General features: G+C 41.8%; 1 protein-coding gene across 12 annotated transcripts in view; it reads right to left on the bottom strand.

The window, feature by feature from the left end:
* The window catches only part of LAMA2 (laminin subunit alpha 2), a 1,150,433-nt gene that overhangs the window by 296,889 nt on the left and 840,503 nt on the right, over window positions 1-13,041 (bottom strand). For all 12 annotated transcript variants that reach the window (XM_068231524.1, XM_068231529.1, XM_068231525.1 and 9 more), the window contains one exon: window positions 11,985-12,195. In XM_068231524.1, coding sequence (XP_068087625.1) covers window positions 11,985-12,195 — 211 coding nt within the window. The remainder of the gene's footprint in view (window positions 1-11,984; window positions 12,196-13,041) is intronic.

The following is a 13,041-nucleotide window of genomic DNA, read 5'->3' as shown; positions in this document are numbered from 1 at the left end:
ATGTGTCTGGGAACGCGAAGAATCGCTCGCGTCCCCAGCCTGTCAGCTCTTGTCACCGAAACAGGAAGTGGCTGCCGGCGGGGCCAGGAGGATCGGAGGGAGACGTCGAGGGCACCGGAGAGCTGCAGGGGGCTATTGGAAGTCCTAGGTGAGTAAAACTCATTTTTTTTGTTTGACTTAAGTGTCCCTTTAATTAAACAGCAGCTCGCCCTACGGTGGCTGCTGAGTGATGACGGAGGAAGCGCAGAGAGAGGTTCCCATAGTAACCAGGAAGCCACTCTCTGCGACTTCCTCCGTCATCACGCAGCAGCCACCGTGGGGCGAGCTGCTGTTTAAGAGCAGGACAGGGGAATAGGAAGCCGCGGAGCTAAGGTAATAGCAGCGGCCGCGGGGAGAGAGGGGGGGGGGGCGCTAAACTCGCTATCCTGGGCACGATACTAGCTATCCTGGGCACGATACTAGCTATCCTGGGCACTATACTAGCTATACTTGGCACTATCCTGGGCACGATACTAGCTATCCTGGGCACGATACTAGCTATCCTGGGCACAATACTAGCTATCCTGGGCACTATACTAGCTATCCTGGGCACGATACTAGCTATCCTGGGCACGATACTAGCTATCCTGGGCATGATACTAGCTATCCTGGGCACTATACTAGCTATCCTGGGCACTATACTAGCTATCCTGGTCACTATACTAGCTATCCTGGTCACTATACTAGCTATCCTGGGCACTATACTAGCTATCCTGGGCACTTTACAAGCTATACTGGGCATGATACTAGCTATCCTGGTCACTATACTAGCTATCCTGGTCACTATACTAGCTATCCTGGGCACTTTACTAACTATACTGAGGTACTACCTTCCCATACTGGGCACTATACTAGCTATACTGGGACAGACTGGGGGGGATCATGCGGCCAGCATTTCCTACCCCCGGCTTATATGAGGGTAAATCATTTTTTCCTGTTTTTTCAGGCAAAAGTTGGGTCGGCTTATATGCGGGTCGGCTTGCTTGCGAGTATATACGGTATTCTACTTTGTCTGCTTTTTCTCCCCTCAGCTCGATCAGGCAGCTCAATCCCAGTTCTATTTGCTATGTAGAAGCTGGGGTCTGTGTCACTGAGCTACCTGCATCCTATCCTCCATTCACTCAATGTAGTGCTCCTATTACCCCCTTTGACAAACAACTTAGAGATCTGAGCACCATAATTTTAAATAAACTTCTCCCCAGAGGAGGTTTGTATACGGTATTGTAATAAGCTTACCTTCCAGTGGCAGGTCCCGCGGCATCTCCGGCGTGATCCAGGCAAGCGGCGGGGCTTCTGCACTGGAGTCCTCTGGTGGCGTCCCCAGCTTCCCTGCGGTAGTGTCTTCTGACTTGTGCGTGCGCGGTGCAACCTATAGGGAGCGCACGAGTTCAGATAAGCCTTATAGGCTTAGGAGGAGGGTTTAGGGATGTCAGCAGGTGATGTCACTAGGTGACATCATCAGGTGGGAGTGGTGGCTGATAGGGAAAGATGTATTTAAGGCCAGAGCATTCATTCACTCACTGGCCTTGATACTAATCAGTTCGCTGGTTCTTGGCCTAGCTAGCTTTATTCTGAGATACATTAATATATTGTGTAGACACACAATATATACAGTATGTACTCTAGTCAGTCAGTATTGTTCTTGTAATTATACTTTGTAATTTATACGTAATATCCTAGTAATATTATTAAAGTAACATCTATTGTATATTTATCTGTGTACTGACCTTTTGCCTGCCTCTTGACCTCGCTCTAGTCTGATCCTTCTGTACCGCTGCCATCTGATACACGTGTTCGACTCGGCCTGTCCCTGACTTCGTTATTGCCTGATCCTTACAATACGACTGACATCTGACCTATGTGTATGACTGATTTTGTTTTGCTACTCTGTACCTTGATATCTCTAACTGGTGCACGATTACGGCCTGATCCTGACCACACTTTACGTACTATTGTTTGTGTATACACGTGTACATTACCTCATCACGTACCCGCGTGATAAGGTATGTTTTTTGGGGGCAGCCGTGAGCCTTTACTTACTGTAAGGGAATGATCTCTAGGCCCCTCCCCCCCAGGTCTACACAGGTGCCTTAATCTTACTTCTTTGTGTACTGCAGAACAGAACTACAGTACAAATAAAGCAGCTGCACTGAAATTATGCACACCTTGCCAGCCACCGCAAAAATGCATGCTTGGAGATGTAGTCCATAAATGTGGTAGAACATTAGATTATGACTTTGGTAGGGATTACATGAGCGCCTCTGAGGACAGTCAGTGAGTGGCATGACTGTGTACTCTGTAAAGTGCTGCAGAAGATGTCAGTGCTATATAAATACGTATTAATAATAATTATTATTATATGATTATATGGGCAGCATGGTGGCGTAGTGGTTAGCGCTCTTGCCTTGCAAGCGCTGGGTCCGCGGTTCGAATCCCAGCCAGGTCAACATGTGCAAGGAGTTTGTATGTTCTCCCCTTGTCTGCGTGGGTTTCCTCCAGGTACTCCGGTTTCCTCCCACACCCCCAAAAACATACAGATAGGTTAGTTGGTTTCCCCCAAAAATTGGCCCTAGACTACGATACATACACTACACTAGACATATGACTATGGTAGGGGTTAGATTGTGAGCCCCTCTGAAGGCCAGTTAGTGACAAGACAATATACTCTGTACAGCGCTGCGGAAGATGTCGGCACTATATAAATACATAATAATAATAATAATAATATGATAGGACATCAGACTATGACTATGGTAGGATTAGATTGTGAGCTCCTCTGAGGACAGACATGACTATGTACTCTGTAAAATGCTGAGGAAGATGTCAGTGCTATATAAACACTACAAAATAATCAAAATAATAATAATAATGCTCAAAGCTTAGCTCCACCTATAACTCTATTTAAAAGTATGCTTCTGACTCCACCTCCTGTTTGTCCAAAATTATGGTTGTACTGATTTTTGGGACTTTTGTCTGTCAAAAAATAGAAATTAGGTTGGCAACCCTGGTCAATGAGGTTCACAGACAGCAAACTGTTTAGACCATGGTCATGAAATCACACCGTGGGAGGGATTCCGCAACAATATCACCCACACAGACCCCCCTGATGCACTATAAGAGGAAAGGGAAAGGTGGGGTCAGCTACTGATTGGGATGAGGTTCAATCTTTTTAAAATTCCTCTTTAAAGACAATGCAATAATAAGACGTAGAATCTGCACAACAGCGACTCAGAATCTGATAGAAATGGTATCTAGGCATGAATGGATGATGGATACAGATGAAGTAGTGTTAGAGTACCTTCTGCAATCAGCTTAAAGTGGAAGTAACAACTTTTTATTATACAGCACACAAATGTTATTTTCCCCCCAAATGGCTTAAATATTTGTACTAATACACAAGAAATGCTAATCTTAAATATTGTTATATTAAAAATCCATCATGAGCCATAACAGAGTCACATGCAAAGCACTAAATGCAAGGACAGTATATATACCATTTCCATCAAAATGTATTCGCACAAAGTAAGGACATTCATTACTATACGAGGATAAAAATGTGGATTTGAATAACCTTCAATACAAGCCATTAAGTCATCTAATCACACTTTATTCATTCCTGTTCAGTTCCATCTGGATTTATTTAATAAAAAAATTACCCATCTCAGATTTAAATAAATTAAAAATGAAGCCGTGCTTCAATATGCTATAGACAGTAACTCTGGGATATTTAATCTTTGCATGCTGTCAAAGTCAAGGTGCCCCAACAAAACTGCTCGGGAAATATAGATTGTAAAGAAATTCAACAAACCCCTCATCATAGGATAAGAAAGTATACATGTTGCTGAGCTCTTAAACAGAGTCTGGAATATTTACCTGGTATTTCTGGCTAGCCAGATATTCCATTAGCACTTTATACACTCCAACTTACACTTAAGTAATGACTCTTTCTAGGTACTAAAAGCAGTACACACCACCACTTCACTATTTGAAGTGTCACTTTGCAAAGTACCCAGATAGCTCGTGGTGACCCAGAACCACTAAGAAAGTATAAGGGGCTCAAAGAGACCTAAAGGCCTTCTAACTAAAAAAAAATCTATGCTAAGTATAAATTTACCTTCCTAAATCTGAGGGTGGGAACACACTAGGCAGAATCGCATATGAGTTTTCCACTATGAGCTATGGAAAACAAATATGTGATTCTGCCTAGTGTGTTCCTACCCTCAAGGTATTTGCAATCATTAAGCTTTATGTAAGAAAGATCTCCCATGATACATCACTTGCCAAATCATTTTTTTTGTCTCATTGAGCCTCTTATAATTTCCTCATGTCTCTGGGTCACCATGGGCTATCTGGGTACTCTGTACTACTGAGTCTAAGCCCTATATCACAGGGCTGTATTTCGTGCATGCACTGGATAATAAACTCTGAAATAGCTGTATGCATGCTGGACTGGTATGGCTCTGTAAAATGTATAGGCTATAGGAACACTGTATGCCAGTGGTTCTGGATATTTGTCTTGCTCATTGTTGGGGTGATCAATGAGATGCAAATAATTTTCAGCTTGAAAATGTATCAGGGTAATACCACTAAGGTAGAATTTGGTCTATTTCCAAGCTGAATATACAGTATTTGTATAGTTCAGCATCAGCTTAGAATGATTACATCGTATTGACCATGCCTAGCCTTTAGGAGCATAGAGAGATAATTTTTATGTTCAGCAGTGATGTGGCATGGGATGTTTTTTTGTTCAACTAAAACTGAATGATTGCAAATACCTTTTGCTTTAGGAAGACATATTTGCATTAAAGGACCACTATAACGGAAAATTGTAAAATTTTAAATATATGTGTGCATATGTGTATAAAATGTAAATTTTCCCCTAAAGTAAAAAACACTTTTAATTATGTTTTAGCTATGTCACTGTCACTTACAGTAGTTTATAAAAAACTGACTCTCCTTATAGGGGTTTCTCAAGGTTTTCTTTATTTTAAAAAACACGGAAGTTGCTCGGTACAATTTTCACTAGTTGCAAACAAGTAGGAAGGCTAGCTGCTATCTCTGTATAGCTACTTTCCAGGGAATGCTTTTGTAAAGAATATAAGAAATATTAAGAATCCCCCATAAGGAGATGATCAAGTGCAAAACGTGTTAGATTTTTACTACCTACCCTAAGTGACAACAACATAGGAGAAAAGTCATTTATAGTGTATTTTACGCTGGGAGAAATGTACTTTTTATAATTACTCTGTATGTACATATGTATTTTACAATTTTTCAAGATAGTGGTCCTTAAAGCAAAGCTTTTTTAGTAAGAGGGCTTTTTGGAGGTAAGAGGGCTTATACTAAAATGCAGAATTAAGCCTTGTACACACACCTGAATAAAATTGGTTGAGGTGGCTGATGATGTTGCCTCAGCCAACAATCAGGCGTGTGCATGACATCCGATTATCCCCGACATCCAACCCATGAGCTATTCACCAGATGAATCTATATAACCCCAGCAATGCTGATTCCCCTCCCCCCCCCCCTCGGGCGATCCTATTACTCGCTCCGCTGTGATGTCACGCAAGTGCCGCTTGCCGTCCCACAGTCACACACCCCCCTGCATAGCAACACAGCGTATTGCCTGCCAGCTACACAGCTACCATGCGTGTGTGCAGCCCGACCCAGTGACATAAGTAGAGAATGTGTATGTGGCTGTGCTGTAATTAGGAAATGGCTCCTAATCAGTTATTCATTTCATCATCACATCTTCTGAATTAGTAAGCTGGACATCTGTGTATTTAGTGACCTGTCTTCTTTGAAAAGGTTTTGGCTATTGAAGTATTTGTATTAAGCAGCAATTTAATTATATATAGAGTAATAAAGGGTAGGGAAAAAAAGTTTAAAAAAGGTGTGGGGTTTTGGTCAAACATGTGATTTACCATATTATAGTGGCAGGGCACTGAATCTCCCCCATTATATAATGTCAGGCAAGTAGATTTTCACTATAAACTGGTGCCAAAAGTGTCTGTTTTACCAGCCAAAACTGTCATTACCAGGAGGATTACTGGAGATTTCCTCTGCTGATAGGTAGATAAGAGAAGAACCATGCCCACTGTGCACAGTGCTAGTTGTTAAGTGCACCTGGTAGGCATTGAGGAATTTCAAGCTCAATAAATAATGAAATGTCTAACGTGTGAAGGGCAACAATCTGATTCCAGGGATTATGAAAACAACATCTGGTATGCAGAAGAAAAGATAATGTGAACAAAATAACATTGAAAATCCCCGTCTCTCAGATAATGCATTAAACTACAATTAAAATAGAGATGAGGTAAAGGTTTTCTATTGTCATAAGCATCACAGAGCACATCAATTTATTTTTTTTATTTTTTTCCACAAAATCCTTTTCCCTGTCCGAAAACGTAATGTTCTATTGTACCTAATCAGAAGAGCAATATATTATTTATTATTAAACATAGTTTAAAGTATAAAGGCTTCAATTTTAGTTTTAGCATCGATTGCAGTGGGATTTCCCAAAAAAACAGCAACAGTTGATGGAGAGCTAAATATTAATTATTTTTGCTTGTCATCTTTTACTCATATTCCATTTACCCAAATCCAATTTATACAGTACTATTTCAATGTTATAATTAATTTACACTTCACCGATGTTTTTGAGTAACATTAAAGATTTCTGTATTTCTTTTCTTGCAAAACTAAATCCATGATGGGAAAAATTAGGGAACGTTTAGATTATTCAAAACTGTGCAAAAGTTTGAGAAACCCCTTACACATATGCTTAGCTTGTTTATGTACCAGAAAAAAAAAAAGACAACAGGAAAGAAGTGGTACTTCTGCACAGTGTGCAAACCTCACAGGACAGCAGGTGAATATAGCACTAGGGAATTGGGCACTACCACTCATTTTACACCCTGTAATATAGCTGACTAAACACTGGCATTTAGGAGGTGTTCAGTATAAAAAACCAGTGTAGTGGGTGTCAACCTTGGAACTAAAACAAATACTGAATACATTAAGGCTGGTTTCACAGTGGGACGTTAAAGTCCCACGTTACAGCAGCCAGCAAAATCAATGTGCTGTTCACAGTGCACACGTTGCGTCACATAGTAACGCAGCACGTTTACACAAAGTGCTGCATGCTGTACGTTATACTGGGCTGAGCCACGTTAGACTATTTGCACATGCTCAGTAATTAATATGGTTAATTAATATTCACTGCACTGTGCTGACTCGTGGTGGGACTGTAGTGTTGTCCGGATCATGAACGAGTCGAATCATCCGGATCATCACAATGAAAGATTCGGTTCACAATGGATGAAGATTCGGTTCACAATGGATGTCTTTCTGGAAGAAACAGGAACATACAGAATGTACAGTGCAGGGAAAGTCCTGTCCTGCTAGTCATTTCAACCCCAGTCTGCTTCCCTAGTAAAATGATTGAAATGATTTGGTTCAAAGATCCGTATCTTTTCAATGGTCCGATTCAAATCATCCGAATCCTTAAAAAGATCCGGACTTCCTATCACTAACCTGGAGCGGCTGCTTTGAGAGCTGCATAACGCAGCTCAATCTGACGTCCAACTTCAACACCACCATGCGTTGCGTTAGGGGCACGTTATGCAACCATAACGTCCCCTAAAACGCAACGTCTTGGTGGGAAAGTAGCTTAAAGGTAAACAATGTGCACATGCCGAATAAACTTCAGCCAAATTAATCGTTTGCAAGCAGTGCTTGCAAATCTTCACCATAGACATTTTTCACATCAAAAATGCCATTTTTGTTTTCAAGATTTTTTAGCGAAAATAAGCTAACATTTTTGTGTTTTTGCCCAATGGCTGCTGACTTAAGCAGTTAATAGCAACGCCCCCATACTGTAAACAATAGCGGAGCCGCCGCCGCGCAGGGTAGCGTGGCGGCGGCCTCCGCATCCCAGCCGGCGGTTTCCGTTCAGCTCACGGAACCGCCGGCACAGAGCAGGGCGGGCGCTGCCGCCACTAGCAACACGGCAGCGGGTCCCACAATGCGGCCAGCGGATTTTGGGATGCGGGCGCATGTGGACTCGGGGCCTGGCCTCTCGGATGTTCTGAGGCAGAGGGTCACACGCGCGCGCGCAAGGAGGCAGGACTCTTACCTCCTACGTAGGAGGGTCAGCTGACTCTCCTGTCATCTGACATCAGGAGAGTCCCTGATTGGTTGGGCTTCTGGGCGGATTAGCTGAGGAACTCTCAGCATATAAGGAGCTGGGCTTCAGTTTCTCCTTGTCTGCTGTCGTGAATACTCTTGTGTTAGCGCTCAGACCTTAGCTCAGTGCCCTGGTGTTGATACTAAGGATTTCACACCTTAGTTAGGATTGTATTTGATATTGTATCTGTGTTTTGACTCCGGCTATCCTTGACTACTCTCTCTCTCTACGCTATTGTACCTCTGCCTATCTGATTCTTGTTGCCGACCTCTGCCTGATTACCGATTACTCTTCTGCTTTCCGTTCCTGTACTGCTGCCGTCTTCTCTGTTGCCGAACCCTTGCCTGTCTGACCTTCCTCCCTTCAGTGGAACGTCTCCCACTGGAGGGTTTTCTCTGAGGCTTGCCTCTCCGAGACGCCTGCCCCAAGCAGACGATTACTGCTAGGGGTCAAGATTCCTCACTCTGCCTGGTTAGAGGATCTCACTCACGGGGTTCCCATTCAGAGGTAACCACACCTCTGAGGAATTGTAGTGAGGTGGATATTTCCACACTTTTGTGATATTACTGTATTTCTTGTGTTCCTTTTGCTGGGTGTTCAGAGGTTAGCGATATATCAGTATTATCGGTGATTCTGCAGATCGCCAATAATCGGTTATATATCTGTATTCTTGGCGATTCTGCAGATTGCCAATAATCAGATTCTCTCTGAGTGATGATACCTATCGTTACACATACAAGCTAGAATCACCACATTTGCAGTGTATGTTAAAGGGAACCTAAACTGAGAAATATATGTATTTTTCCTTTTAAAATAATGCCATAATGCCTGAATCTCCTGCTGATCCTGTCTATCTAATACTTTTAACCACAGCCCCTCAACAAGCATGCAGATCAGGTGCTCTGAAGTCAGACTGAATTAGCTGCATGCTTATTTTAAGTGTGTGATTTAGCCACTACTGCAGCCAAAGAGATCAGCAGGATTGACAAGCAACTGGTATTGTTTAAAAGGAAACATCCATATCCCTCTCAGTTAAGGTTCCCTTTAAGGAGAACAGTGAGCACAAGAGAAAAAAAATCAAAAGGACATTGTAGTTTTGAAGAAAATTGATTTTTAAAGTTAGTGGAAAAAGTCAACATTTAAACATACAAGATTTCAGAAATAAAATCTATTTTCTAACTTATAATAATAAATAGCAGCTTTTTTTCAGCTGCATGATGACAAATATAAAATATTTTACATCTATTGGAGGAACCCCTCCCTTCCTTTCATATTGCCGGGATATAATCCAGCAGATTGGTGGAGGAGATAAAAAAACAAAAACAGAACACAGGCTGCTACTGATGGTGTCACAGGGGAGGTGATCTCAGCTTGTGTGAAATTTAACATAGACGACGCCCCTGTGAGGGAGGGTAGCTGATGACAAACACACTCATGATCTAAAACCTCCTACTAAGCTCAGAAGTAATGGCTGCCACCTGTATAACCCTAGTTATGAAAAGAGAAGGGTGAAAACCATGCACTGAAACGCTCATAGCCTTGAAGGAGTGTTTTTTTTATCTTTGTATATGTCAGAGTGGTGCAACTAAATATTTTGAATTAAAAAAATGTTTGCTTTGGGTCTGCCTTAAATGCAGTAAAATGACAGATAATGTATCAAAATGTATATAAATGCATGTATTTATTATTTTTATATATGTTTAGAGTGTGGGAAATAGAAAAAAATGTGGGGTCCTCCCTCCCGAGTTTCTTTAATGTGGAAATTAACAGAGGTGCCAAAAGGCTAAAAGTAGCTAAAACATTTTTTAAAAGTGGTGGAGGCAGTGGTGGACTTACCCCCTCCAAGCAGACACAAAAAGCAGGTTGATATTATATCAACAAGCACATTTTTTCATATATATATATATATATATATACTCCAAAGGGTCATGGCAACGCGTTTCACAGGTGTGGCCCCGCTTCATCAGGCAATAGAGGATGGAGCATACTGCAACAAGTGTCTAAGTCTCAGCCTAGCCTGAGCTGAGTGTATATATGAATAAATGTGCTTATTGATATAATATCAACCTGTTTTTTGTGTCTGCTTGAAGGGAGAAAGTCCACCATTGCCTCCCCCGTTTTTAAAAAAAGGTTTAGCTACTTTTATCCTTTTAGCGCCTCTGTTCATTTCCACATTGTTTGAGTTCACCCATGGTGGAAGGGTGTTAACCCCTTGTTTCCAGGTCTACAGAGAGCGACTTCTTAATCCTGAGTGGGGATGGGTCTAATCTCCCCACCTGCATTTACAGTGGTTGCCTTAGTGGTAACCCATGTTCGTGAGTATTACTTTACATACTTGCCTCTTATCACCCACATCAATCCAGTACATACTGCACTACGAGTATATTGGGCTCTCGGTGTTCTCTCTCATTTTCATTTCATTATCTCGTTGCCGGTGCCTCTGCAGGCTGCGATTGCCAGAATGTGGAGTCCCGGCCATGTGGGCCTTCACACCCTAAACTATATCAGCCCGCATGGTTCATGGTATGGGGGGCAGCCAAGCCTCCCTTTATCCCCCAGAGCCCTTGCAGGAGTAGGTGGGTGCGATGATGCCCAGGGGTTCAAAAACACCTCAAAAAAAGTAATTTAATGTTCTTATTTAACAATAAATACTTACCTTTAAAAAAAAAGTTCCCACGCCAATTTCCTCGGAAATTGTCCCATGCCAATATCCTCTAATCTTGCAACTTTGATTGAAGATCGCTGCCACACAGGACTGCTCCCTGATGCAGTTCTCAGCTATACTAAGTATCAGAGCCAGGAAATGGTCCTCCAGCACCCAAGGCTGATGCTTTGCTCTCAGCTATGCTTAGTATAGCTGAGAGCTCCATCCTATGTGGATGCTCCACCACCGGCTCCCATTGTCCTCCCCACACCTATCGCACCCACCCGTGCAGACACCCAGTGCACCCATGGGTGCTCTAGGTCCCAGTATGGGTGGAGGTGATAGGTGTGGGGGACAGGGAATTTCAACTCACTGCCCACACAATTCCATGGGCCTGTTCATAGTACTGTGTTGTAACTGATCACATTATTCTAACTCGCTGCTTGCAGGCTTTGTATTAAAGTCTATGTCCAGACCACATTGCAGTTCACACTCATCATATCTTGTGTGTTATGCAACTGACCACTGAGAACCTAGCCTAAAAGTATTTTTTTTTTTAATCCAGGTACATGAACACTGCAGTTATCATTGACTGCTGGATTAGTCCGATTCACAGCTGCTCTTAGTAACACTTCTGCTTCAGGATATAATAGTAAGCACACCTATGCATGGATCCTTTGCAGGTTCCATTTAGGGTGATTACTAAAAGAATCTTTGAAAATCTTTGCAACGTCTTTAAGCATTTATTTTCATTTCACTTACATTGACTCCATGTCATTTTGCTAGATGTTTATTAATGTACAGTATAATGAAGAGTACATAATTAGGATAAATTGAAAGCAGGCAGTCAAGGAAGAATATTTGTGACAGCTAATAACCCCCACTGATTGTGCGTAATTAGTTTTAAAACACATACCGACACGTTTATTTGTGTAGGCAAAACCATCAAAGAGTAATTGGACATACTCATGTAGAACGGTAAACGTGTAAGACAGTTTGCAGTCATCCGTTAGCATTCAACACATTATGCTAAGACTACTGAGAAATGAACTTTGATGTTAAAGATGATGTTAATAAGGACAATTTGTTTGGTATCCTTGATATTTGCATTACCTCCAGTGCAGTCATATTTCTTTGGTTGATTGCAGATAAGTGATCAGATTCTTTAATTTTACTTCGGGCTCCTCGGAGCATGTCTGAAACATCGTCTAATTTGTCTTGAAACTGAGTTAATTTGGTTAATGTTTCTTGATTTAAATCATTATTTTTGTCATAAGGATCCTGAAACAGCTTCTTGACTCTATTAATAAGACCTTGTGCTGCCCTGTAGTGAAACAGTGAAGAAAAAACAAAGCAAAATATGATGACTGATTAACAAGACAATTCTGAACTTTAAAAACCTTCTTAACTTCTAGTAAAGAAATAAACAAAAAATAATTAATTTACTATATTTACATTAAGTTGTGAGTTTAATTTACCTGCTTCTTCCAGCCCCCTGCAGTCCATTTGTGCCCTCGCCATCATTTTGCACTTCTCCATTTAGCTGCATCCCCACTCTGAAAACTGTCAGACTCGACACAGCCATCTTGGCCAGTTGTGGGCTTCTGCGCATGGGCGTCCCCGGCTGCCCGTTTCCTCAGGAGCATTCTGCACATACGCAGTAGCAGTTTTTATGTACTGCACTAGTGCAAAATGCTCCTGCCCATGGGAGCCTCAGCTAAGTTAAACTGCCAACATTTTTTTCCACTTTAGCTCTGCTTTAACATACAGACTCCTTTTATCGTACTGCCAAGTAGGGTGGTTTTCCACTGTGATAGGCAAACGCAATCATGATCACTCTACGAATCAATTTGATCTTGCTTCTCCCATTTTACACTACGGCGATACTGCTGCAATTTTTGTCCAATTCACCAGGCATACAATGCACTCGCAGGGCATTTGCAATTTCCAGCAGGAGAAAAAATGGTTGAAAACTATTTTAAATTGGCGAATAGTGAAAAAATTGCATCGTACACACACTTTGCTCAAGAGCACGAAAAATGCAGCAGGCATGTCAATTACAATCAGGTAAAATTATGTCACAAATGCATCACACTAATGGAAACATGCCCACAAGCTTTCCACCAGTTAAGTACGGTGAGTACCAAGCGTTTTGTGCTCTGATAGCAAT

This window comes from Hyperolius riggenbachi, chromosome 4 (genome assembly GCF_040937935.1).
Source record: "Hyperolius riggenbachi isolate aHypRig1 chromosome 4, aHypRig1.pri, whole genome shotgun sequence".
In the NCBI taxonomy this organism is placed as follows: Eukaryota; Metazoa; Chordata; class Amphibia; order Anura; family Hyperoliidae; genus Hyperolius; species Hyperolius riggenbachi.
This window is presented reverse-complemented; position numbering and strand designations above follow the sequence as displayed.